The sequence below is a fragment of the Eleginops maclovinus genome, chromosome 19 (assembly GCF_036324505.1).
Source record: "Eleginops maclovinus isolate JMC-PN-2008 ecotype Puerto Natales chromosome 19, JC_Emac_rtc_rv5, whole genome shotgun sequence".
NCBI lineage: Eukaryota > Metazoa > Chordata > Actinopteri > Perciformes > Eleginopidae > Eleginops > Eleginops maclovinus.
This window is the reverse complement of record NC_086367.1, coordinates 110,272-135,701: the sequence shown is the minus strand read 5'-3', so window position 1 is coordinate 135,701 and position 25,430 is coordinate 110,272. Positions and strand designations below refer to the sequence as shown.

Genomic DNA, 25,430 nt, shown 5'->3' with positions numbered 1-25,430 from the left:
ACGCTTGTGGTTAGGGAATGATAACGATGCTGATTCGCCGAAAAAGTCCAATCGCGTATCTAAGAATGTCACATTGAACTAAGAAACAATGCCATTGGCTGTGGGCGCAAAGATTTGCGCCCACAGATCTAAGTTTCATCCCCCAATGAAAAGCTATCCTTGCTAAAATGACTGAGAAAAGTATAAGCTCTCCTATAGACTCCCATGTTATCGGCGCCCACGGACGGTAGCCGACCTGCCTATTCTCAGAAAAGGCGAATGGCAATATATTATGTCCGGACACATTTTAGCGGTTCTTGACAGTGGTCTCCCATACACATTTAACCCATAAACACGGTACATTTGTTATTTCAATTATGTTGTATATATAACGTTTTTTAACTCAAAAAGTCAGGGTGGGTGGCGCCCAAGCGCCCACTATTGACGCACCGCCACTGTGTATAACACATGTGGAAACTTTGACAATAAAGTGGACTTTAACTTTTGACTTTGACCTTGTGCAAAGCTGGCGCGTGTTTCAGTGTCTAACCCTCTGAGGACGGAGAGGGAGGATCCGCCCCAAGAAGTCTAAAGTTTTACATATCTGTGAATATCTCCAAAACGGTTTATGATAGAGAGATGTGTTTTTGTGTTTGTCAGTTTGTTTAAATAGAAATGTTTGAATCTAACTTGTGTCACTGCATCAATTTTCTATATATGTTAATTTTTTTGAATTTGTGGAATGCACTTTTTCAGTTTGTAATCCCGTTGCATTAGTTCCAAGTTTTTGTTTTTTTTTGCGCCGAGAAGCGGCCATTTTCCTTTCGGCGCCCATGTTAACCGATTATGTCGTTCGTTTCGGCGTCTGGTCTATTGTGTGCGCGAGCCGCGAGCGATCGTGTCAAATCGTGTCCGGGCAGGAAGTCGAACATAGAACAACCGAAGAATCGGGTCCATTTAAAAAAAAAAAAACCCACCGCAACTGACAAATACGACATGTGTGTGCTTTATATAGGCCTATTTGTCAATCCAAACAGAGCACGAGCCGGAGCACGAGACACACACACACACACACACACACACACACACACACACACACACACACACACACACACACACACACACACACACACACACACACACACACACACACACACACACACACACACACACAGTGATATTGATAATTCAGAGGACCTTCCTGAAGTTGTAGAAAAAAGACTTGCCTCTGTTCTATTAAAGTTAGAAAACATTTTTTTATGTTCCATCTACAGCAGTAGATGACGGTTGAAGAGCTACACTACCTGCTGAGTACTGTGTCTGTGTCTGGGTGAAGAGAAGAGGTTTCCTTTAATGTTAATACATTTGTTGAATCATCAAGGTGGTCTGATTGTACGCATCATTGAGATATTGTTGAATGGAAAATAGAAAAAATCATTCGATATTAATCACTAAAATACATAAACCTAATACATTTTGATTGAATGTAAGCTTAATTGTTATGTATTTCAAACACATACACATTATTCATCTTGAATAGGTAACCTAATTACTATTTAATTCAAACAAATATACTTAATGTATTCTGAATACATAAATTGATTAATATGCATTTAAATTCCATAAATTATATTAATACTGAATACATAAACCTGGTGAATATGCATTTCAAATGAATAGGCTTTATTACATGATGCATATGCATCATGTAAAGTTTATTAGGTAGGTTTATGTTCAAAATATTAAAAAAAACAAATGGAACTTTGTCATGTAATTATTTTTACATAAATCTTAAAAGTTAGGGTTGAATATTTCGGTGAGTGTATTATGCTTTCCGGTTTAACCAGTCCTTTCGTGTGTTATGTAGCTTTTTCTGCATGTAAACGGTCTGCAAAGTCACAAACCCTCAAAAGTACACCCTGTAGCAAGTAAAACTCTAAAGCAGAAAAGACGTGTCTATGTTGCCCTCCCATGCCTCGTTGGAGATTTTTCTTTTTCAATTTTTTTCTTCCGGGGGCTATTGATGTCACTAAATCTGGAGACTGCCGACTGCCCATTTACTATTTGAAGGCTGAAATGTCAAGAAAGTACTGTGCCCTGAAATGTGAGGGGAAATGTCATCGGTTTGCCTTACCGAAGGCAGTACCACGAAAAATTCAGTGGTTGAAATGTATTTTTAACACTGTACCTTCAACCGTTCGAAGTACTGTACTGTGTGCCCGGCATTTCACGGAAGACAGCTTCAAAAACCTTGCACAGGTTGATGCCGATATGCAAAGCGTGCAGTACTGAAGGACGAGGCTGTTCCTACTTTGTTTCAGTTCTAACATTACATCTGAAATGTAAGAGCGATACAAAATAAAAACGTTCCACTTTGAAACCGCCTGCTCCAGTATACTTTGAGACGGTGGATCAGGTCCATCACGTTGGTCTGTGTCATTTTCAGGATCGGACTCCGGTTCAAACATATATGGCTGTACCGCCGTCATTGTAACACATAAAATGATGCTCAGCTGTAACAGGAAGGCTGGGAAAGCACTCTGTTAGATAGGGGCGGAGCCTCTCTGCAACAAGGCCTTAGGACAGAGAGTGAATAGAGATACTATACAGAGATGCTGTATGAGAAAACCAATGTGATTTTGGAACATTGAACAATGTAAATCTATTCTAGTACACCTCAACAATGGAATTATGATCAGTAAAAACTGCCACAATATGGGACCTTTAAAGTCCTTTTATTAACATTTAAAGTATTTCTGCTGCTATGTATTGTTGATGGTTACACAAAGTTTAACACTAACAATTACAAAAAAATAATGAGATACTACTGGACGAGTCATTAAACAATGTCAATAATGTTCAGGCCCAAATTCACTTAGCTGGGAAACAAATGAAAAAGTATAATAATCCAGCAGCTGGGGGAGCAGTAACAAACAATGACTGATGGCTGGAGGATCACCAACACCAAAGTACCACAGCTTCAGTCATATTCACTGTCTTTGCTTGACCTGGGCCCTTCAAATTGACGTCTGTTCCTCTGAACCTGGAGCTGAAAACAAAGAGGAGAATCCATCATTATATTATCAAGTCAAAGTCAACTTTATTGTCAATCTTTCTATTTGTGTACAGACAGAAAGATCTAAATGCCGTTTCCCACAGTCCCGAGGTATTTAAAAAATATATATATACAATATATATAAAAATATGTATATACATACATTACTATATATACATACACATGAAAACGTGTAGATTAAGAACACTCAATATACACAAAAAACACAAATAACCGTTTCATAATTCAAAATATTATTTTCAGTCAGAGTGAGTTTCATTAGGGTAACTACAATTTGTGTTTTTTGTCATAAGTGGTAGTATGTGAAGAACGGCTTTCACTTTGTTGTTGTTGTTATTGTATTAAACTGTGAAGAAATGAAATGAGTCCTAAAAAACAGGAGTCACCAATTTGCCAATTCTGATTCCCTTGTCTTGAAGTCAATGTTTTTGAACACGTTTGTTTCTTTAGAAGCATGAAAAAAATATCTATGGTTAACACAAGCTGAATATATCCTATAACGTTATGTTCTATGGCATAAAATACGTTATTAAACCCCGCACTGGAGAATGTCTGAAGCTGCTATATCTTATAAAAAAAGCCAGTGTCTAACAAGTGACTGAATAAGACTACTAAATGTCCTCCCGCACAACATAAGCAATATTTAGTTTGGCAGTGGGGATACGCAGTCATGACTGCTGTAGTTTAAATCCCATGAAGCCCTTGCCATGTTTATATCTGGGTTAGCATATAAAAATCTACCATTACTGCACCACTCCATCAAAGAAGACTTTACAACCACATTACTTGATCATAACAATCTTCTTCTTTTTTTTTTAAAGGTACCTTTGCTCCCTCAAGCGTGTGTGGGTCTTTCTGAAGTGCATTGTTCAGTCCTTCCTCTGTCGTGAATCCAACCCAACAGAAGCCTTTATGGAACCCTGTGTCTTTATCCTGGTGCAACAAACACAATCCAGTAAACATAAGACACTGATGAAAGAAATTGCAAGGATGCTAAGGATAAAACAAAACATGTTGAACTATATACCATACTGAACAATTATGAAACTCATGGCAACCTGTAAAGACTAAACATTTAAAAATCTGATATTTAAAATAGTTTTCCTCAGTAGTAAAATTCCAAGAATGTGTGTGTAGTTACATTCATTCATTTATTACATTCATCTACTTTGTCTTTGCACACTGTAAGTCTACAACTAAAACAGATCTGCTTACAACCAGTGTAAACACATGCAAAGTTTCATATGGACATATATATACAATAATCACATATGAAAGGGATGGACAAACCCAATCAACAGTATATAAACAGTAAATAGTACATTATAATACTGTAACAACTTACAAATGGAAGAAGACACTTCTTCACAGGCCCAAACTGTCCAAAGTACTCCTTCATCTCCTCTGAAACATAATTAAGAACATCTCATGTTTTCAGCAAATCTTGAGTTTCACTCAAACCTTTCATTTAAAAAACTTCAAAGAGTGCAAAATTATTACTGAAGAGTGTGTTTTAACAGTGTCAGTTTTTCAGGCACACCTAGCTTAAACTACTGCAGTCTGATTCAACGATCCTGCAATAACTACGTCTTGATTTATTGGTTGTAATTTTGGAGAATGCAACTGTTGTATTAAACTACAGTTCACAACAGCACCGTCTACAGCATTGTCTCAAACTGTTTCCATAAAGCACTAAATTAGAAGCTTTTAGAATGTGGGGTTTATGGCAGCATTGTTGTACAACTGTATTGGAATGGTTTTAACTAGGTGTAATTAGTAAACTGAAGTGGTGGAAAGTAACCACGTACAATTAGTAATATACTTCAGTACTTTTTTTCACATATTTATACTTTACTTGAGTATTTCCATTTTATGCTTCTTTGTACTGGTAGCTACTCCACTACCACTCGGAGGTAAACCCTATAATTTGACTCCACTACATTAATTTAACACCTTTAGTTACTTTACAGATCTGGATTAATGATGTGAAATATAATCAACCCTTAAATCAGACTTTAGTTCCGCCTGGAGTAAATTCAGCAGCTACCCTGCAGTATACAAAGCCATCAAAACTAGCAGCAACTTTACCAGCTTTGAGAACACTTTAATGATCAACAATTATAAAACATATCAACATAACATGGACCAATCTGCACAATGACCACTTTTCCTGTCGTTACTTTACGTACATTTTGGCAAGAATACTTTAGTTCTTTTAATGGAGGAACATTTTGAATGCAGGACTCTGTATTCCTACACGCTGGTACTTTTACTTAAATATTATTTCGGAGAAGTTCTCCCACCTCAGGTAAAGTGCATGCTTGGTTTTATAGATACCAATAGAATGAAAAAGACAAGCTTGGACCGCTCTGGTGTTAGTATGTTGAAGATGGTGATGTCTGTTAGCCTCACAAAACCACAGTATAGAACCATTTGCAGAGACCCGTGAATGGCTACACATGCATAATGATCTTTAACTAACTCATGTATAATTATTTAACAATTGAATATGCTTACTGCCAGCTAGGGTCCATGGTATTTTAGACACGAAGACCTCAAACACTTTCTTAGAGGGCGCCGCCATGTTGTTTCAGTCGGAATGCTCCGGAAGTGACTTGAGGTGAAAGTTCAACCACGTCATAGCCAAGATGGCAGCCTCCACTGTGGTGCGTGGAGAAGACGCATTTAAAAATATATTCAAGTTTTACAAAAGAAAAAAACCCCCGCCGGACTTCAGCGATGTCACTGACTTTTCCAAAGGCTTAACCAGTGACAAGGTGAGGACCCGGGAAGGATGATATTTCTACACGTTTGATATGTGTTGTCCAGCTGTGTGCTTATATTATCCTGTCTTTCAAACCCAGAGGATTTTTATCGTGCTTAAAGTTCTGTGCGTATCATCCATGATTGTATAAATAAGAACTTTCCATCTGGTCTCTTGTAATGGCGCCCCCTTGCGCGTACGTCAATGTTATGGTTGACTTTCAGAAGTTGTCATGAATGTACCTTTATTCAGTAAGGTCAATTAAGTACAACACAATGTTTACATCTTGTTGGTGTTTGTCACACTTTGTTATGAGATGACCACCCGGAAAAACAGTCATTTTAATAGTGAAACTGCTTCAGTCAGCATTTACCAAGCTTTCCTCACTGGTTCTGAGGCTTTCTCACACCCTTTACGTATGCCGGTTTCCACCAACCCGGAGCCGATAACTATCGGGTGCCGTTTGTAAAGTGGCTCACGCTGAAAATAACAGCAACATTTTGTCTCATTTAGCTTCAAACAATGTTTAAAAAACTGGTGTGAATTTTTGAGAGTCACTTTTTTGCACATTTACAACAATATTTGTCAACTTAGAGATATTTTAAATATTTAAATCCAAATGTTAAATCTAAATGCTAAATCTAAACCTAATGTTAAATGTAAATCTAAATGTTAAATCTAAATGTGGCCACCACAGGCCACCTCGGTAAGTATGTTTTCCAAATCACGTATCATTGGATGCTTGTCAAGGCTAACTTAACTAAACTAGGTAACGGTAGCCAGTAGAGATTTGCTACCCCCCCTTAGCCAGGAGAAGAACAGCAATAGTTTGGCGAGTATACTCTGTCCCACATCCAAAGTTCATATGGCATGTAGACGGAAATCATAAGTTGATGAGGGGGGGGGGGGGGGGATGGGTTAGCTGTGACGCTAAATGATGTCATTTATGCTTTGCTGCTCAGAACATCTTCACGTAATCTTTAACTCACATTTACACACATTGTTTTTCAGCTCATGAGTTCGTCCCACTGCGTCACTTACCGGTGTGAGTTTTACTGTTTATATGTGCTACACATAAAGTGCATTGGCGCTAGTAGCAAATCTCTACTGGCTATCTCTAGTTAAGTTAGCCTTGACAAGCATCCAATGATACGTGATTTGGAAAACATACTTACCGAGGTGGCCTGTGGTGGCCCTGTGGCGGTTGCGGTCGCTGTCGACATATTCTGTATTGCCGCCAGAACGGCTGTGCTGATGTTCTCAGCTAAAGATTCAGTCATGTTTGCGGCGCAACCACGGCCTGAAATTTGGGTAATATAATACCCGTTACAATTCTCAGTTACAACACATTTTAACCCGAAATGATGTGGTGTTTTGTTTCTAAGAACTCACAAACATCGTGAGACATTCCGACACCAGAGAAATCATTGTGCCGGTAGAATAGTTACTCAGTAAGCCCGTTTACTATTGGTTAAGCGGGCTGCAGACACAGATTTGCAATTGAGAGCTGTAGGCTCACAATGCAGAGCTGCAGGCTCGGAGAAAAGAAAAGAAAAAGACAGGAGTGCGCGCAGGCCAAAGCAACAGAAGGTAACTTTCTCTCGGTCTGCTATGCTGGTTGAACCCCGAGAAGTTCAGAGACTCGTGGCAGAGTGTTGAAGATCTGCAGCCTCTGTCCTCTGTGGAATCGCCGGCTTTTAGAAAGCTTGTCAGCCAAATCCCCGTTAACACACCAAAGACCAGGTGAGCTAACGCTGCCATAGAGACTCGTTCATATACAGCAGGTTACAGGGCCGTGCAGAGGCTCCACTAAGATGTTATTAATAACAAACTGCGACGTAATGTTACCGGTATCAATACTATTTAGACCACTTAAACGGAGCATACGTTTAATTTCAGCATACTGCCATAAATAGCTTTAATTAATGAGCTACAATAAACTACAATTTATCATTTAAAGCCATACTTTTGAAGTTATTTTTGGTGAAAGTAACTCAAAGTAACACAAAAGTAGTGTAACGCATTACAGTTCAGAGACAGTAATAATGTAGTGTAACTTATTACTTTAAGAAGCAGAGGCGGCTGGCCCATAGGGGGCGCTGGGGCTCTGCCCCACCTGCTGTTGAGGGGAAAAAATTTTTTGCATATTTTTTTTTAAATCAATGTCAGTTTTACTTAATAATGTGTGTGCCTACATGCAATTTAAATCATTTAAACAACATTTCCACCAACTAACACTCATTAAACAGTGAATTTCCACTGACAGACAGTGTATCATTCTCTCATGGGGCGATCGGCAAAGTGCCCCTGACCGGCAGCTAAACAGCCAATCCGGTTATGGTTGCTAGGGGGAAATTATGAATAATTGGCCTATCAACGTCGCCAAATTTAACGCCGGTGGGGCGATGGAAATTTAGCCCCAACTGCTACGTAAAATGCGTGAAGGTTTAGGATTGCTGTAGCTACATAAGGAGCCAGCGATAGTTTTTTTTCGTAGTGCGACTCTGTCCTATGCTGCGTGGGGAAAAAATACGCGCGACGACGCTTTGTTGTTTCTCTCAGGCTGTGACATGCAATGACATGCTGTTTTCTCCAAGTAAATGCATTTTTCCTTGAGAGAGGGTATTAAAATAATCTGTTTATGTAAAAAAAAATTGAAAATAACTTGGTTCTAAATTCTTTGTATATGTTACATTTTAATAGGAAAGTTCTGTTTCATTCTCTCTTCTCAACCCACACTCACTCATTCACTCACTCACTCACTGTTGATTTGTATAGATACAGCTGACATCATACCCTTGTTGTTAATTTATCCCTTGATTGTATTGTATAGTATTTGATAGCATAAAGTCTAATATAGCTGTAAATTGTTACTTTTTCTGTGAAGCTGGAAACTGTGAAATTACATTATTATTGTGGAACTGTAGTCATTTTCCGACTGTTCATTTGAATGCTTATGCTAGATTAGGCAGGGAAATCTGTTGGCACACTAGCCCCACCAAGATTTTTTTTCACCAGCCGCCACTGTTAAGAAGACTGTAATAAGTACTGTATTACATTTTGGAAGTAACTTGCCCATCACTGTAAGAGGGCACGTAAACGGTTACGTCATGACGCAATGACGCAGCTGCACTTGAGGGGTGCTACAGGCTAGAACCAGAAAAGCGCCAGAAAAGCAAAAGATCGGATCTTGAACCGGATCCGTTTTAGTGGAAAAGGGGCATTAGTAAACTTAGTAAAGTTCCACTATAAAAATACCCTGTGGACCCAACATAAGAGAAGCTGGTTGCACACAGACTGCGCTGTATCCGTAAAATACGGTTTCATAAAACTGTCAGCAAAATTGAACTGATGTGCCTTTGCTGACAAAGTTGTGTGCTTTACTTTAAAATTCACTCTTTGGAATGACCTGTGTTTCTTCAGTGATCCCTCGTCTAGCTTCTTTAGCCAGTGTTAACAAACCTTTTATTAAAGGACACTTTTCAAAATATATCCACTCTTTAATAAACATTTACTTTAGTTCCCTAAACATAAAAGCCATATAAGCCATATGTTTACAATTCAAAACAATTTCTGAATATTATAAATTAATTTCTTCATGATTGCACATTTTTTCAGCTGATTCTCTGTTGGTGTGTGTCTGTGTGTGTGTGTGTGTGTGTGTGTGTGTGTGTGTGTGTGTGTGTGTGTGACAGATAGTTCCAGCAGTACTGGACCTTTCTGCAGTGAGCGACAGCGAGGCTGCCAGGGCTGGATTACAGCCTGTCAAAACCTGGAGGGCGTTTGGCCTGCAGGGCTACCCAGGTAACGCCGATAGGACAGATCAAACACCATGCGTTAAAAAGCAGGCCAACATTAATTTCACTGTTTTATTTGAAAGAAAGAACCACTCATTAAGCATTAAAAAAAATCAGCATTTAAGGCCTGTGCCTTTCTCTGAGCACCAGAGTGTGTCAGTTGTTTCTCATGAGAGAGCATGGTGCTGCGCCAAGGAGAACTGTTCAATCGAGCTTATTCTTCCCATGATATCTTAGTAACAGATGCTAAGTAAATATCCGCCTTGCAATCCTCAAGACAGACCACTGCCAAGGTATTTCTCCATGCAGAAAGCAACAACATTTTGTCAGCCATGGCCAAAATCACCTCTTTTGTTACTTTGTACATAGTGTGGAAGTCACAGATATTCAGAAACCAAAACAAAATGTATTGATTGGACTAAGCTACCATTGTAGCTGCTCTGTTTTCTCTTAAAATAGTATGATATTATTATACATAAATAAAGCACCATCTTTATTTGTCATGCCACATATTATGGTTTGCAGACCTCCATTGGACAACAACACATTTTGTCCTGTTTCTGTACAATATGAAGTACTATAGGGCTCTGGCTGCTGCTGATCTAACAGCTGAGGTTTGGTTATCGCTTTCAAAAACATCAGAACGTGAGTGACAATATGAGAAAAACCTCACCGCTGATTAGCTTACACAAGCAAGTTCCTCAATTGAGTTAACACATTTGAACTCATCACCAGAGCTCCGATATTCTCGAAGTCTGCTAAAAAGGGGGATCCGCAACATCCCAAAAGATACTCTCAGACTTATTGTGTTGCTGATGCATAGTCCAACACGTTGCTCCAGGACCTCCAATAGGGTTTCACTTGGGTTGAGACCACATTTATAAAACTCTGTGTATAATCCACACTAAATGTTTGCATATGTTAATGAGTAAATGTACGTACACTGTGTAAAAAAGTGCTATAAATTAAATGCAAAAACACAATTGCATATAAAGTCATGCAAACCAAAAACAAGGATGGGTAAAATGCAGAGACCTTTGTCCAGCAGTGGCTCAGTCAGTAGGGGCTTGGTTCAAGCCGGTTCACGTCCCCGAACAGACTTGAAAAAATATGGAAAGTGGACTGCTACTTGGAGAGGTCCCAGTTCACCTCCTAGGCCCTGCTGTGGTGCCCTTGAGCAAGGCACCGGACACCTCCAATCCCCCCTTCCCATTGCTCCCGGGCGCTGCACAATAGCTGCCCACTGCTCCTAGCAATAGGATGGGTTAAATGCAGAGGACAAATTTCACTTGTTTATTATTGCCATGGTTGATAAGCCCTGCCTCCGGTGTGTCTACCTTCAGTGACGTGAGAAAACACCAATGATCAAACTGGCGGCAGTAACGTCTTGTTTGAATGCACCACAAAACAGGATGAAGGTCAGCTTAAATACATTTTCAACAGTGACATTGCCCATGGACTGTAGGGGGGTTCATTTATAATGCACAATTAATCAAACTAAATCAGAATCAATAATAGAATCAGGTTTATTGCCAAGTAGGTTAACACATACGAAGAATTTGTCCTATTATACATAAAAATAAATCAAAATTAAATTACTGATAAAAAATGTCCCCCTTTTTAAAAGTTACAATGTGCAAAAAAATATTGTTTCTTTGTGTGCATTAATGTGAAGCATCCGTAAATGCTGATCAATCCGTTCTTATATTGAAATCTCAATGTCATTCAAAATAAATTGAATACAATGCACAGCAGAGGCAACACATTACTTTTTGTACTCAATTTTATGGCTTTGGGACTTATAGACTTTTACAATTTTAACAGCTGGAATAATGAGGGGAGTATGTAATGGGGGTCTTTTTCATTTATTTTCTTTGATTTTTACCACCAATTATAATAATATCATCAGTAGTCCTAGTTAATGTGAAGTTAAGTGAATGAGAAAGAGGATTTGGTATATTCAAGCTTAATATCAAGGGAAAGCATGCCAGACTTCGATTAATCCTGCATTTTGGCATTTAACAGTTGCAGTCCCCGCACATTTCGACTTCAAGCTATTGTTCTAAATCCACATTCCTGCTTGGAAAATAGTGTCTGCATATTTAAATCCTTTTTGGTGAAAAAACAATGGTTATAAATAGGGCTGCGTGGTTAATCTAATCACAATCAAAATCACAATATCAGCTTGTGTGATTACATCACCGCAATAGGCTGCAATTTAAATAAAAAATGTTTGTCGTGAGATTGCCTACGTGTTCGCTGCATACTTTTGTATCTGTGTCTCGATACAACGGCCGTATCCTTAGTAGGCTACATTTGTGGACCGCTTGCGTCACTTCCCCAGAGAGGAGGCTGTCCCATTTTAAAAGAAAGACAAGACTCCTCCGACTGCGGCCCACTTTTCCCGGATTTGGAGGATACATCTGATGTCATTGCAAGTAGAGCAGCATAGAAGCTCTGAGACTTCAGCCGGGCCCTAGCAGGGGCAGAACTGAACGTCTTACTGGGAAGTGGAGCCGACCAAGGCCACAGAAAAAATGGAACCACGTATTAACACAAAGGGACACAACGTCATCAATGTCTCTCTTTGCCTTTGGCCTATTTGCAAAATCGAAATATTAGAAAATATTGTGAACACTAATCCACCATCATGAGAAATGTAAAGTCACTTTAAAGATTTACTTGTGGATTGTTCAATCCAAATTCATATTAACATTAGAACTAAAGTCAGTCAAAAAAAATGGACTTGCACGGATCAGAATCTAATCAATACACCATCTGAACCAGCTCTGCAGTGAAAGGGATAAGAAGGATAGGTACATTACAGGAGCGTTAAGGCACCTCAACATGCACACTTCTTCTAGTAGTGTTTAGAGGATCTAGTAGTGTTTAGAGGACAGGTCTAATGTTTTGAACAAAATGATCATGTAAAAGTTATTTATTCATGTTATTTTATTACCCCATTTAATTTAGTAATTCGTTTTGAATTAAAACTCTAAAGCAAACAACAATTATCAATTTAAAGAACGTGGAGACCAGTTCAGCAGTTCCAATGCCATACAGACTGTGTGTGTGTGTGATGTATGCCCCGCCGCACACCCACAGAAAATCGGCCAGGACCACTTACCAGTTCTGATGATGTGTTGGTATCCTGCCGACAACGTCAATTTGTGATGGAAACTTCTGAAGCAATGGAGACGAAACTCGGAGAGACACGGGAGAGCTGGAATTGATGGCAAACACTGATGTATTATTTATAGTTACAACCGCAGAATTGACAAGACATTTGCTGCAGCCACAAGTTGACAGAGTTCAAAATTATCATTTGTCTGTGCTCTTACCTTTCCCTGACCAAGCAAGTACATATTAGACTTGTTGATTAAATCGCAATGTTGTCCACAATCGCAATATGACTTTTTCACCAGATCGTGCAGCCCTAGGTTTAAACAACACTCCTGGTTTCTTTACTTCTTTATTCAGGTTTTTCGTTTAAATGAGCACCTATCTATATGTTAGAGCATCATCTTTTAATACTGTTTTTTACAGTACATCAGTGCTCAAGTAACATAAAATAAATAATACTGGGACCATTTTATTTTCCGTTTGTATAACCCAGTGCTCTACTGTCGTGTGTTCAGGGTTCATCTTTATCTCAAACCCGTTCCTGCGGGGCTCCCAGCCCTTCTGGATCAGACAGTGTCTGAAGACCTACCCTCAGAAGCCCAACGTCTGCAACTTGGACATGCACATGTCTCCGTCTGACACCCAGGACATCTGGGGCCAAAGTGTCCATGGCCTGAGGTGAGACAATTCTGACTGCATCAGTATGACGCTAACCTGGGCCAGTTTACTGCGGTTGCTTAAGCTCTGATTAGATCTATCAAAATGTCAGGTTGAAGCTGCGAAAACCTACATTCCTAACTGTCTGATTCCAGTTTTAGTTCTGTTTCTTCACACAGATCTGATGTACACACAAACACAGCATTTATGTTTATCTTCTTTTACTAATTCTACAAATGTAACTTTTTTTCACCATTACATAATCAAATCAAAGTTTATCTATGTAGCCCAATATCACAAAACATGTTGGTTTTTTTATAATATATTTTTTTAGGTTTTCAAATATAACAAACATTACACATACATGAACGGTCAGTCTAGGTGGCTGACAGTGTACAATCAATTGAATAGGCATGCAAATAAACACAGGTCAGTATATAGATGATACAGGACAGAAATCTGAAATAATATGATGTGGGCTACTAAACTTTATAATCGTATTCCCTTTGCCCCCCTCCCCCCCGGTCTTTGGTTTTATTCATCATTACCAACATTCTTTTTCAAAAACTCCATGAAGCTCCCCCAGATAATTTCAAAAACTGCCAGCTTTCCGTTAGTTTTTCTAAAGCAACAAATGCGGACATATCCTTCATCACATTTTTCCATTCTATAGCTATTGCCCTCTTAGCTTGTAAAAGACACAAACCTATAAGTGCACGCTCACTCTTCTTAGAGACAAAGTCTTTTGGCTAAATACCCAGGATGCACAACTTTGGCTGACACTTCAGTTTGGTTATTTGGTTAATCATGTTGAGAGCTTCCTTCCAGAAACCATTGAAAACATTACATTCCCACAAAAAGTGAAAGAGTGATCCTTTAGCTTTGTTACATTTAAAGCATGTGTCTGGGGTATTGGGATTAAAGTGATGTAGTTTTGATGGTGTTATATATGTTCTTATAAAACTTAAGCCGTGTGTTAATTGTTTGTTTTTGAGCCTTCAGGCACACTTCAGACCAGTCCTTTTCTTATCTGTATTAAGCAGTGATATTTGTCTGTGTGATGCACAGTCAGTAGGGTCCTTTCCTGGTTTTAGCATCTGTGGCAGAGTTTAGCATGGGAAGAATAGGAGGCTGCGATGACCTGACCATTCCATCTTATATGGATCTTATGAATATCACTTTGTTGTAAGTGTGATTCCTGTAAAAGCAGTATTTTGGAATTCAACCTCCTTCTATTTAACTATTGCTTGAGTTTCTATAAGTTATTGAGCCCACGTATATTGAATATACAGTAGGGCAAAAAAGTATTTAGTCAGCCACCAATTGTGCAAGTTCTCCCATTTAAAAAGATGAGAGAGGCCTGTAATTTTGATCATAGGTATACCTCAACTATGAGAGACACAATGAGAAAAAAAAATCCAGGAAATCACATTGTAGGATTTTTAAAGAATTTATTTTCAAATTATTGTGGAAAATAAGTATTTGGTCAATAACAAAAGTTCATCTCAATACTTTGTTATATACCCTTTCTTGGCAATGACAGAGGTCAAACGTTTTCTGTAAGTCTTCACAAGGTTTTCACACGCTGTTGCTGGTATTTTGGCCCATTCCTCCATGCAGACCTCCTCTAAAGCAGTGATGTTTTGGGGCTGTCGCTGGGCAACACGGACTTTCAACTCCCTCCAAAGATTTTCTATGGGTTTGAGATCTGGAGACTGGCTAGGCCACTCCAGGACCTTGAAATGCTTCTTACGAATCCACTCCTTCGTTGCCCTGGCGGTGTGTTTGGGATCATTGTCATGCTGAAAGACCCAGCCATGCTTCATCTTCAGTGCCCTTGCTGATGGAAGGAGGTTTTCACTCAAAATCTCACGATACATGGCCCCATTCATTCTTTCCTTTACACGGACCAGTCGTCCTGGTCCCTTTGCAGAAAAACAGCGCCAAAGCATGATATTTCCACCCCCACGCTTCACAGTAGGTATGGTGTTCTTTGGATGCAACTCTGCATTCTTTCCCCTCCAAACACGACGCGTTGAGTTTTTACCAAAAAATTCTATTTTGGTTTCATCTGACCATATGACATTCTCCCAATCCTCTTCTGGATCATCCAAATGCCCTCTAGCAAACTTCAGACGGGCCAGGACATGTACTGGCTTAAGCAGGGGGACACGTCTGGAACTGCAGGATTTAAGTCCCTGGCGGCGTAGTGTGTTACTGATGGTAGCCTCTGTTACTTTGGTCCCAGCTCTCTGCAGGTCATTCACTAGGTCCCCCCGTGTGGTTTTGGGATTTTTGCTCACCGTTCTTGTGATCCTTTTGACCCCACGGGGTGAGATCTTGCGTGGAGCCCCAGATCGAGGGAGATTAGCAGTGGTCTTGTATGTCTTCCATTTTCTAATGATTGCTCTCACAGTTGATTTCTTCACACCAAGCTGCTTACCTATTGCAGATTCAGTTTTCCCAGCCTGGTGCAGGTCTACAATTTATTCTCTGGTCTCCTTTGACAGCTCTTTGGTCTTGGCCAAAGTGGAGTTTGGAGTATGACTGTTTGAGGTTGTGGACAGGTGTCTTTTATACTGATAACGAGTTCAAAAAGGTGCCATTAATACAGGTAACGAGTGGAGGACAGAGGAGCCTCTTAAAGAAGAAGTTACAGGTCTGTGAGAGCCAGAAATCTTGCTTGTTTGTAGGTGACCAAATACTTATTTTACTGAGGAATTTACCAATTAATTCATTAAAAATCCTACAATGTGATTTCCTGGATTTTTCCATTTTTCTCATGTTGTCTCTCATAGTTGAGGTATACCTATGATAAAAATTACAGGCCTCTCTCATCTTTTTAAATGGGAGAACTTGCACAATTGGTGGCTGACTAAATACTTTTTTGCCCCACTGTATATGAAGTTATCTTAAATTCTGTATTGGAAGTCACATTATGTTATCTAAACATAAATACAACAGTAATTAGAAGAAACAGAAAAGAACAAAATCCCTGACTGAAATAAAACTGATTATCGGACTGCTTAACACGACCCCATTTGCTATATGAACAAGAAATGAACACAACATAACATAAAAAACTAAAACAAAACACCCAATGTGAATTCCCCAAACAAACCTCACCCCTCCCTTTGCTCAAACAGAGCATCCCTTTTCCTCCTAAAGACTCTAATCATGGAGCTATCTGGTGCACAAAACTGAGGAACAGAATAAATGTCCACAAACAAGTCCCTAAAGTGGCGCTCCGTCCTGATTTCCATAGAAATGATAGACAGTTTAACAAAGGGAATGAATAAAATAAACACTTTCATAAAATATTTACACTTTACGTTGTTGATGTTTTCATTCACCAGCTCCTAAAATAAAATGTATTCATTAGTGAGCTGCGATTTAAAAATAAATTAAAACGTGATTTTGGGAGTTTAAAGGCATAACTTAGATTTAACCGTTCAAGGACTGTGCTTATTCTTAACAGCATCAATAACAGAAAACACACCTCTTCAACAGTGTAATATAATAAATGTAACACAGATATACCAGTGTATACATATCCTACATACAACTTTGCTTTGACAGTGTATATACAGTAGATTTTGTCCTTTCACAGTATAAAAAGTAATATACTGTAGGTCATTCTTTATTGTAATCTCACCAGTTGCTTTCACAGAACTGCTCAATCTCTGGCCCTCTCCTGGATCTTGTTCAGGAACGTGTGTACATCCGTAGGAGAAGCGAAGAGGCTTGAGTTGCCGTCATATGTCACTCGGAAAGAGGATGATATAGTATTCCATACCGCAGACCCATGTCTCTGCACCTCGTTTTAACTCCATCGTTCGTAGGCTCTGCGCTTTTGATCCTTCTCCTTGGCGACATCATGGAAAAACCTTATATTATGTTTGTCAAAGTAGATTTTACCCTTTTCATATGCAGCCGACATCACTTTGGTTTTGTCCTTGTAGTTTAGGAACTGCCATATGGAACTCTGTGTGCCCTTTTCAATAGTGAGCGGTGCTGGAAGTGGTCAGGGATCCATTTTTCCAGAAAGGTGCAGGCATCCTTCCCTTCAGTGTTTTTGGGCAAGCCTATCAGTCGCACATTAGATCTGCGGCTACAATTTTCCAGATCTTCCGTTTTCGCCTCCAAACTTTCCACCTGTTTTCTCAGCTGTTTGGGTTAGGGTCAGGGTTAGGGTTAGAGTACTGTTGTAGTTCACCTTCGATAGATTTTATTGAGTGTATCACAGTATTACATTTTGATTTAAAGTCTTCCTTCCGGTCTTTCTTTAAATTGTTAATTGCGCTTAGAATTTCACCTAAGCATTTATCCTGTGACAGGCCTTCTCCCTCCTCTCCCTCCTCGTGCTTCATGTCAAGAGTAAGGCCAGGTTGAGACAGCGGTTGCCTTTTTTTCGGATAAAGTTTCCAAACGTTGTCCTTTTTAGTTGTTTTCTTGCGCTGAGGCATTAGTAATACCATTATGACTGTGTATATTGGATTTTCCTTTTACCTCCCATGTTCCAAATAGTTAATTTACAACTGAGTGACAACTGAACTACGTCTGATCAACATCGCACCATAACCCGAAGTCCTATCACAAAACATGTTTGTCTCAGTGGGCTTTACAGATTAAAAACAAACAACAATACTGAGAACAATAGAATTATAGCAATAAAAAGACTAGATAGAGAGTAACATATAATAAAAATATAAAATAATATAAATATAATCAAATTAATACAACAAAAGACAAAAAAAATGCCATAAAATAAATACCATACAATGCAGGAACCTGGAGGATGAACATAGGGAATAACCTGAAAACCAGCTCTATCTAAAGGCTTTGTTAAAAAGGAAGGTCTTGAGCGCACACTTAAAAGTATGGAACCTGTCTGCCCCCTGATTAAAACCAAAATCAATTCCGTACTTTACTGGGAGCCAGTGTAGAGCTGCTAAAAAAACAATTATATTGCGGGAATGAAAGAAGGCAGTCCATGATACTTGCTTTATGTTTGACGTGAAGTCCTTGTCAAAGATAATGCGAGGATTTTGCACTGTGGAGCTGGAGGCCAGGGGGATACCATCAAGAATAATTATTTCATTTGATATTTTATTCCCAATTAGTTTGGGGCCAAATATAATGACTTAGGTTTTGTCAGTGTTTAATAATAAAGAGGTGCATGTCATCCATGTTTTTATATCTGTCAGGAATTTGTGTAGTATTTTTAATAGATTTTGTTCATCTGGCATGATCGATTGATTCTGGCGTGAGGATGTTTGCTTAGGAGTGATGGGATCCGTGCAACCAGGGCCAAAACCCTTGCACCTGGGAAGCAACATTTTTCAGTAGTTTTAGATCCAATATTTCGGACTATGGAGTCACCAATAACCAGTGTAGCCGCAGTTGGTGGCTTCGGGGTATTGCGGTGGAGGGTTTGAAGCCGGGTCATGGAGAGAGGGCATTGGAGATCTGGACCAGGGCATCTCCTGCACCAAGGCAAGGGGTGAGCTGAAAGGAGCCTGGGCGTGAGAAGTGTGTCGCCATTTAGAGCTACGTCAGTAGGGACTGGACGCAGCTGTAGAGAGTGGAGGCGACAATGGTAGGGGACCACCAGACCTCGGACCTCGGCGACGTGGATGGAGTATTTGTTGGACAGCTGCAGGGCCTGAGGTGGAGTGGGACAACTGGTGAGCTTCCCATAGTGTAAACAACCAGCAGGCATCCATCCATGGCTCCCAGCTGAGTCCAGTGTTCTACTTGGGCTGCGACTTGCATCCATGGGACAGTGGAGGCCAGTTCCCCAGCAGTTTTTATGGCAGTGGAGCCCATGGTGATTAAAGAGTCCAGGATCTGTTTGTCATCTTTGATTTGGATAATCAACCTTAAAACTCGGGAGATCTTCTGGCTCAGGCGGACACAGCTGCTTGCTGCTTCGGAAGCTTTGTGGATGTTCGTAGTTCTTGAGCAGGTCTTGTTGTACTATTGATGACAGCAACAAGTGGCGGTAAAGTGTTCTTTAGTCTGTGTTCGGTAGCTAGCTAGCTACGATGCTTAAAACAAGCCTGGTTTAGTTATCTGCAGGCTATCACGGATGGCATATAGGCCTATAACTCACATTGAATGGCTGACTAAAATACACGAGGTTGGAGGCGCCGATTAAACTGACTTCAGTGTAGAAACATTACGATCAACGTTAAAATGCAGGTTTAAAGGGGTTTGTCAGTAAATAAACAACGCTGCTGCCCTTTTGTTCAGCAGTGTGTCCAGTAAATTGGAATGACAAGTTAATTTGCTCATCTTATTACTTTTAAATGTTTTGTTAATTTTAGTTATGTAAAGCAACGGACTACTTAATACCAAAGGAAAAACGTTTATTAATAGTATCAACTCAAAACCCCCCGAGAATTTCTTTAGAAAAATGGACAAACGCCATTTGACTGTTAGTGCCAAAACAAATGTAACACGTTCTGTGTGCACAAAAGCTCACATGAAGTATTAAGAATGTAGCTAATTATACAGGTCTGGGAAGGTATAAAGACAATTAAATGTCAAGATGTTTGATAAAATACCTCTATGTCGATATTGTTACGATATGGTATGGTTCTTCGACATAAAGAACATCTAATTCCCCATTAGTGAATGTGAGAAGCTTCTATATGTGATAAAACTTTGGTTTCTAACAAGTGAATAATTGCAAATGGTGAAGGTCTAAATTACCCTCCTTTAGCTTAGCGTTATTAACATGAAGTCATGTGACCATGCTGTAGTTTGGTTAAAGCCTTACCAGCATGTTATGGAGCTAAATCTGGGCCAACATTTTTGAACATTCGGGAAAAAAAAAAATGTTTACTTACAAAAAATAAGTATTTGAACGTTTTTCAGCTTGAATATTGTTTTGATTCAGTTTAAATTTCTTATATCTTTCAGACTTTTGGCCCTGATGTTGCTTGGGGCTTAGCTGAGAGGGGCTTAGAATCATGAGTGAGAGGGGCTTAGAATCATGAGTGAGAGGGGCTTAGAATCATGAGTGATAGGCCTTCATTAATCATGTTAAATTCAGGAATTGTAGGTATCCAGAGAAATATTACTAAACACTTATACTCCTTTGATTGGCAGAACATTGACACTGATGCCAGTGACAAGGTTCTATTTAGGGAGCTTTCTTTATCGTACTTGGGAACAACCACGGTATAGGAGCAATACACTGTGCTAGTTTGTGCAATTCAGCAATTGCAATTTAAGCGGTCAACGTAGCTGCGTTCACGCTGCCCCTCTCAGCTAGACCACTCCCCCCCTAATTGAACATGTGGGGAAAAAAAGGAATCTGAAGGCATAAAATCTGAATCTGAAAAAAATGATTTCTCAAATATCAAAATATAAATAAATAAAAAGATTACCAAAAAAAAAGTTCCAAATGCTTTATTTTTGTTTGAATTCATCATTGTGTTTTCAAAATTCAGCATCAAAACATGAACTTTACAATACATTAGATATTTTCGAATGATCAAGACTTTAGGCCTAGATTTTGCTCCATATTATGTTAGCTTTTTATTTTATGCCGATTGCTTTTACTCCTTGAACATCAAAAAAGTGGTGTTAATATGTGGAGGTTATTCTGCTGAAAAACAAGTGCAAGAATCAAAAACATGTGTGCCAGAGTTTCTACACCACTCCAAAAAAGGGGGGGGAAATCATGCTGGATATTTATACTGATATGGACTGGGTAATGTTTTAGAGACGAAAGGAGGTCACATTGTTTGATGGAAATTATCCTCATACAGTGGGTTAAATACCCCGAAAATCAAAGTGAAAAAATTATGCGGCAAGCTGGTCCATTTTGCGGAGATTCAATTTCAGCAGCTCAAAATGGACCTCAGTTCTGTGTATTGCCCCCACCTGCTTGTATGCATGCCTGACAACGTCTTCCATGGATATGCCTCCCCCCCAGACTTCACTGACCCACCACCAAACCAGTCATGCTGAATGATGTTACAGGCAGCAGAACGTTCTCCACGGCTTCTCCAGACCTTCTCACGTATGTCCCATGTGCTCAGGGTGAACCTGCTCTCCTCTGTGAAAAGCAAAGGGTGCCAAGGGCGTAACTGCCAATTCTGGTGTTCTCTGACAAATCGAACTCCACGGTGCCGGGCAGTGAGCACAGTGTCCACTTGAGGACGTTGGGCCCTCAGGCCACCCTCGTGAAATTTCTGATTGTTTGGTCAGAGACATTCACACCAGTGGCCTGCTGGAGGTCATTGTAGTGCTCTGGCCATGCTCGCCCTGCTCCTCCTTGCACAAAGGAGCAGATACCGGTCCTGCTGATGGGTTAAGGACCTTCTACGGTCCTGTCCAGCTCTCATAGAGTAGCTGCCTGTCTCGTGGAATCTGCTCCATGGTCTTAAGACTGTGCTGGGAGGCACAGCAAACCTTCTGGCAATGGCACGTATTGATGTGTTGGACTGTCTGTGCAACCACCAGGTATCGCCTCATGCTACCAGGAGGGACACTGACCTTAGCCAAATGAAAAACAGTCAGCAAAGATGAGGATGGGGGAGAATGTCAGTGGTCTCCACCTGGAAAACTGTTCTTGTTTTGGGGGTCGTCTCATTGTTGTCCTTCTAGTGACCCTGTTATTAATTTCATTAACACCAAAGCAGCTGAAACTGATTATCCCTCTCTCTGTTACTTAACTGACCAGATCAATATCTCAGGAGGTTAATTGAGTTGATGCTACACTCTGATTGGAAACTGTTCGTTTATTTATTGTTTGAACAGTGTATATACAATATTTCAGAATCCAATGGAAAGATCGTATTGCTCTTTGTCAAGGGAGGGAAAACTAACTCCTCTCTGCACCCCTCTATAACACTACTGAATCGCTGACTAGTCAGCAGGTGAGATGCATCAGTTTGATGAAGGTGATGGATTTCAACAGGGTGAACAATGCAGGAAAGAAAGACCCCATCTATGGTTCTACTTGAATAATATGGATCCTTTTTTCAACTCTACATCATGAGTCTGACAATGTTAAAAGAGTGTAATACTAAATCAGCTTTTAAGCTTTTCACGCATCCAGTTTACATGCTTGGTCACATTGTACTAGTCCTGGTTCCCATGTTTAACCCCTCAATAGTTCCCCATCCTCTGGAAAAAGGGAACCCAAGACTCTTCTTGAAAGGCTGCGCTGGGTTACTCTGGGATATCATTACAACTGGGATACCAAGGTGAGCAAACCGAGTAGGATGCAGCTGATATCAGTTGGTAAATGTAGAAATCAATATAATAATCAATCAGCACATTTTTCCATTTGTGAATGGAAAGTCCCATTTAAGTGTGCAGTAAAGTCCTTAAATCACATGTTTAAGATTCTGATGGTTAACCCTAACCCTGTAGAGTGGAGCTGTTTGCTGTAAAATTCCACTTCCACTTAATATTAATATATTCTTAACACACCTTCTCAGTGTTTAAAATCTTTAACATAGGTAATCTAAAGTAGATGGAAACAAACTGTGCACTACCCAAGCCAACTTTCTTTTTGTATATTTACACATTCTTAGATCTCCATTTAAAAATATTTGGCCAATGTTGTACCCTGTTCCATTCACAGACTTACTCTGCCAACCATCACACTCCTTTACCTGCTGATCTCCACCTGCTGTCCGTCCAAATATCAGCGGCCTGTGGGTTTCCAGGCTTCAGTGCTCAGGCTGGAATCCTCAACTACTACCGCCATGACTCGTCACTAGGAATCCATGTGGATGAATCAGAGCTGGATCATAGCCGACCGCTGCTGTCCTTCAGGTGAGGAAGGATTATTCTTGTCATTGAGGCTTTTAGAATTGCAACTTTAGTTTGTTTGGTTGTTTGGTTTATTGTACCAGCAAGAGTGGTGCAGTGGTACTATCTGCATTACAGCCTGTCTGTTCAGCATCCTTTACGTCACTGGCCCATCTCAGGAGATGAGTATTCAGTAGCTGAATTCATGTCCAGAATGTGTTGCCCTTTTAATGATGCTGTTATGGTCTTTGCAGAGAGAGTCAAGATAATATATGTTTCTTTCAAAATACTTTCCACTGTGCAAAAAGAGAAACAAAACTTGGAAACCTCTTTATATTATGATAACCACATAACTTATGTCAGGCCTATAAACAAACACATTCAAAGAACCATTGACTTCAATCCAAAGGAACCTGTGCTAAAATGCTGAGTCATTTCATGGTTTTAGGACTCATTCCTGCACTTTTATGGCAAGGAAAAAATGTTCACTCACTGTTCTTTATTCTGACAGTTTTGGGCAATCAGCAATCTTCCTCCTTGGAGGCGTCCGCAGAGAGGACACCCCCACTGCTATGTACATGCACAGTGGGGATGTCATGGTGATGTCAGGACAGAGCCGCCTCTTTTACCATGCTGTCCCACGTATAGTTTCAGCCCCCCAGGAACAAACAGCTTTAGAGATGGAGGGCTGCCGCATGGCCTTCTCCTCGCAGGACAGCACTGTGGGGGGGGCGCTGTCAGAGGAGGACTGGGTGGTGTGCACCAGGTATATCCAGAGCTCCAGGCTGAATGTGACTGTGAGACAGGTGCTGGTACCAGGGCAGAGCTTCCCAGAAACACCCTCTCCTCCACAAAAGACTGATGCAAGCCAGGCGGGGGGACACCAGGACAGACAAGCCGACGGAGAAAGGAGGAGGCGTCGTCGCTGTGACTCTGTTGAGACTTCAGAGAGATGACACAGACCCTGCTGTAACACTCACATGGAGATATCTGATACCAGAGGCCCTGTTCAGCCGGGCAGCAGCATCAGTATCACAGTCTAGTTTATTGCCAGGTATGTTGACTGAGAAAATCATTTGTAAGAGTAGGTCAAGAATATAATGATTTTTAAGGAACTATTGAGCATTAACAAAAGAATAAAGACAAATTATTTACTAATAGAACAAAAAAATAACCTAAAAAGCACATCAGATGAGTAGGCATGGTTTCACAGTGGCCCAGGACACATTCACTTACATACTGCTAAAAGAACGTAGACATATGCGCCCGAAGGTTCCAATGCATCTTCAGTGTGACTGAATGCATTTACTCCTGTACCTTGAGTGGCCCACTTGTAATACCCAAACACCCAAGATGCTTCTCTGTATCTTCCAACAGGAAGTCTGACAGAAATAACATCTTATCATAGCATCATATCTAGCTACCTGGTTAATGAACAAAATCCATGGTAAGGCATCTAAAGACAAATGGTAATTTGATCATATCAGCTTGACCACATTCTTAGGTACACATGTTGATCACACATCAGCCCCCTGACTCGCCTCTTCCTGCTGACTCAAGAAAGCCTGGCAAATGCTAAAAATACCAGTAGTAAGAAAGTCTTCACCAGCTAAACCAAAGGGTTTAGAAATGAATGTCTTCCATCCTTGGCATTGCTTTTCTGGACCTTGCACGCACCATCTCTGTTACTGTACGTTTTATCTCCATGTTTTATATCACCCATCCAACCTTAATAAAGTTGTCATCCCAAGTCATCAATTTCTGACAGCTCTCTGCACAGTCCTTGGCTCATATTCCATTTCTTTACGACTGTTCCTTGAGATTGATGAAAAAAATCATGGGGTTAAGGATTAATGTAAATAATTCATCAGGACTTAGGACAACTGGACGAGACAGCAGATATCTGCTCTGGTGAAACTACAATTTTTAGTTAGACAGAAAAGTGCTTATACAAGGTGGCAAGGTGGGTTCTTATTGTGTTGTTTCATGCTTAAAAACGTGGACAATAGTAGAGAACTATATTACTGCATTATTACGTTTGGAATTAAAATAAAAAAAGGAAAGTGAAGGGGAATGGTTGCCTACCCCCCCCCCCCCGTCTCTTACTAAATTAGTCCCAATTAGTATGATTTTATAAATGTATTGAAATAAATAAATGCAAAATATGCATGACTTATAGGTTCTCTTAAAATGTGGCACAGCATTGACTTATTTCCTTTTTCCTTTCAAAAAAGATAGTCTGGTGTATCCTATCCTA

At 40.0% G+C, this 25,430-nt stretch overlaps 2 protein-coding genes across 2 annotated transcripts; one reads left to right on the top strand and one right to left on the bottom strand.

The window, feature by feature from the left end:
- Positions 1 to 2,698: 2,698 nt before the first annotated feature.
- Positions 2,699 to 5,803, bottom strand: slirp (SRA stem-loop interacting RNA binding protein). The gene is made up of 4 exons (XM_063908453.1): positions 5,573 to 5,803; positions 4,401 to 4,459; positions 3,881 to 3,988; positions 2,699 to 3,028 (listed from the first exon to the last, which is right to left on the bottom strand). The coding sequence occupies exons 1-4, from the start codon at positions 5,637 to 5,639 to the stop codon at positions 2,960 to 2,962; spliced, it is 303 nt and encodes a 100-aa protein (XP_063764523.1). The 5' UTR covers positions 5,640 to 5,803; the 3' UTR covers positions 2,699 to 2,959.
- On the top strand, positions 5,655 to 24,931 carry alkbh1 (alkB homolog 1, histone H2A dioxygenase). The gene is made up of 6 exons (XM_063908448.1): positions 5,655 to 5,832; positions 9,515 to 9,623; positions 13,255 to 13,417; positions 22,530 to 22,620; positions 23,004 to 23,197; positions 23,685 to 24,931. Exons 1-6 carry the CDS (start codon positions 5,704 to 5,706, stop codon positions 24,127 to 24,129), a joined length of 1,131 nt encoding a protein of 376 aa, XP_063764518.1. The 5' UTR covers positions 5,655 to 5,703; the 3' UTR covers positions 24,130 to 24,931.
- Positions 24,932 to 25,430: the final 499 nt, after the last annotated feature.

Coding starts and splice junctions, on each gene's coding strand:
- slirp (XM_063908453.1), bottom strand. CDS start 5,639: ATGGCGGCGCCCTCTAAGAAAGTGTTTGAGGTCTTCGTGTCTAAAATA. Junction 4,460..5,572: donor ACCATGGACCCTAGCTGGCA/GTAAGCATATTC, acceptor ATTATGTTTCAG/AGGAGATGAAGGAGTACTTT. Junction 3,029..3,880: donor ACACGCTTGAGGGAGCAAAG/GTACCTTTAAAA, acceptor CTTTGTTTTCAG/CTCCAGGTTCAGAGGAACAG.
- alkbh1 (XM_063908448.1), top strand. CDS start 5,704: ATGGCAGCCTCCACTGTGGTGCGTGGAGAAGACGCATTTAAAAATATA. Junction 22,621..23,003: donor ATTACAACTGGGATACCAAG/GTGAGCAAACCG, acceptor TTCCATTCACAG/ACTTACTCTGCCAACCATCA. Junction 23,198..23,684: donor CGACCGCTGCTGTCCTTCAG/GTGAGGAAGGAT, acceptor TTATTCTGACAG/TTTTGGGCAATCAGCAATCT.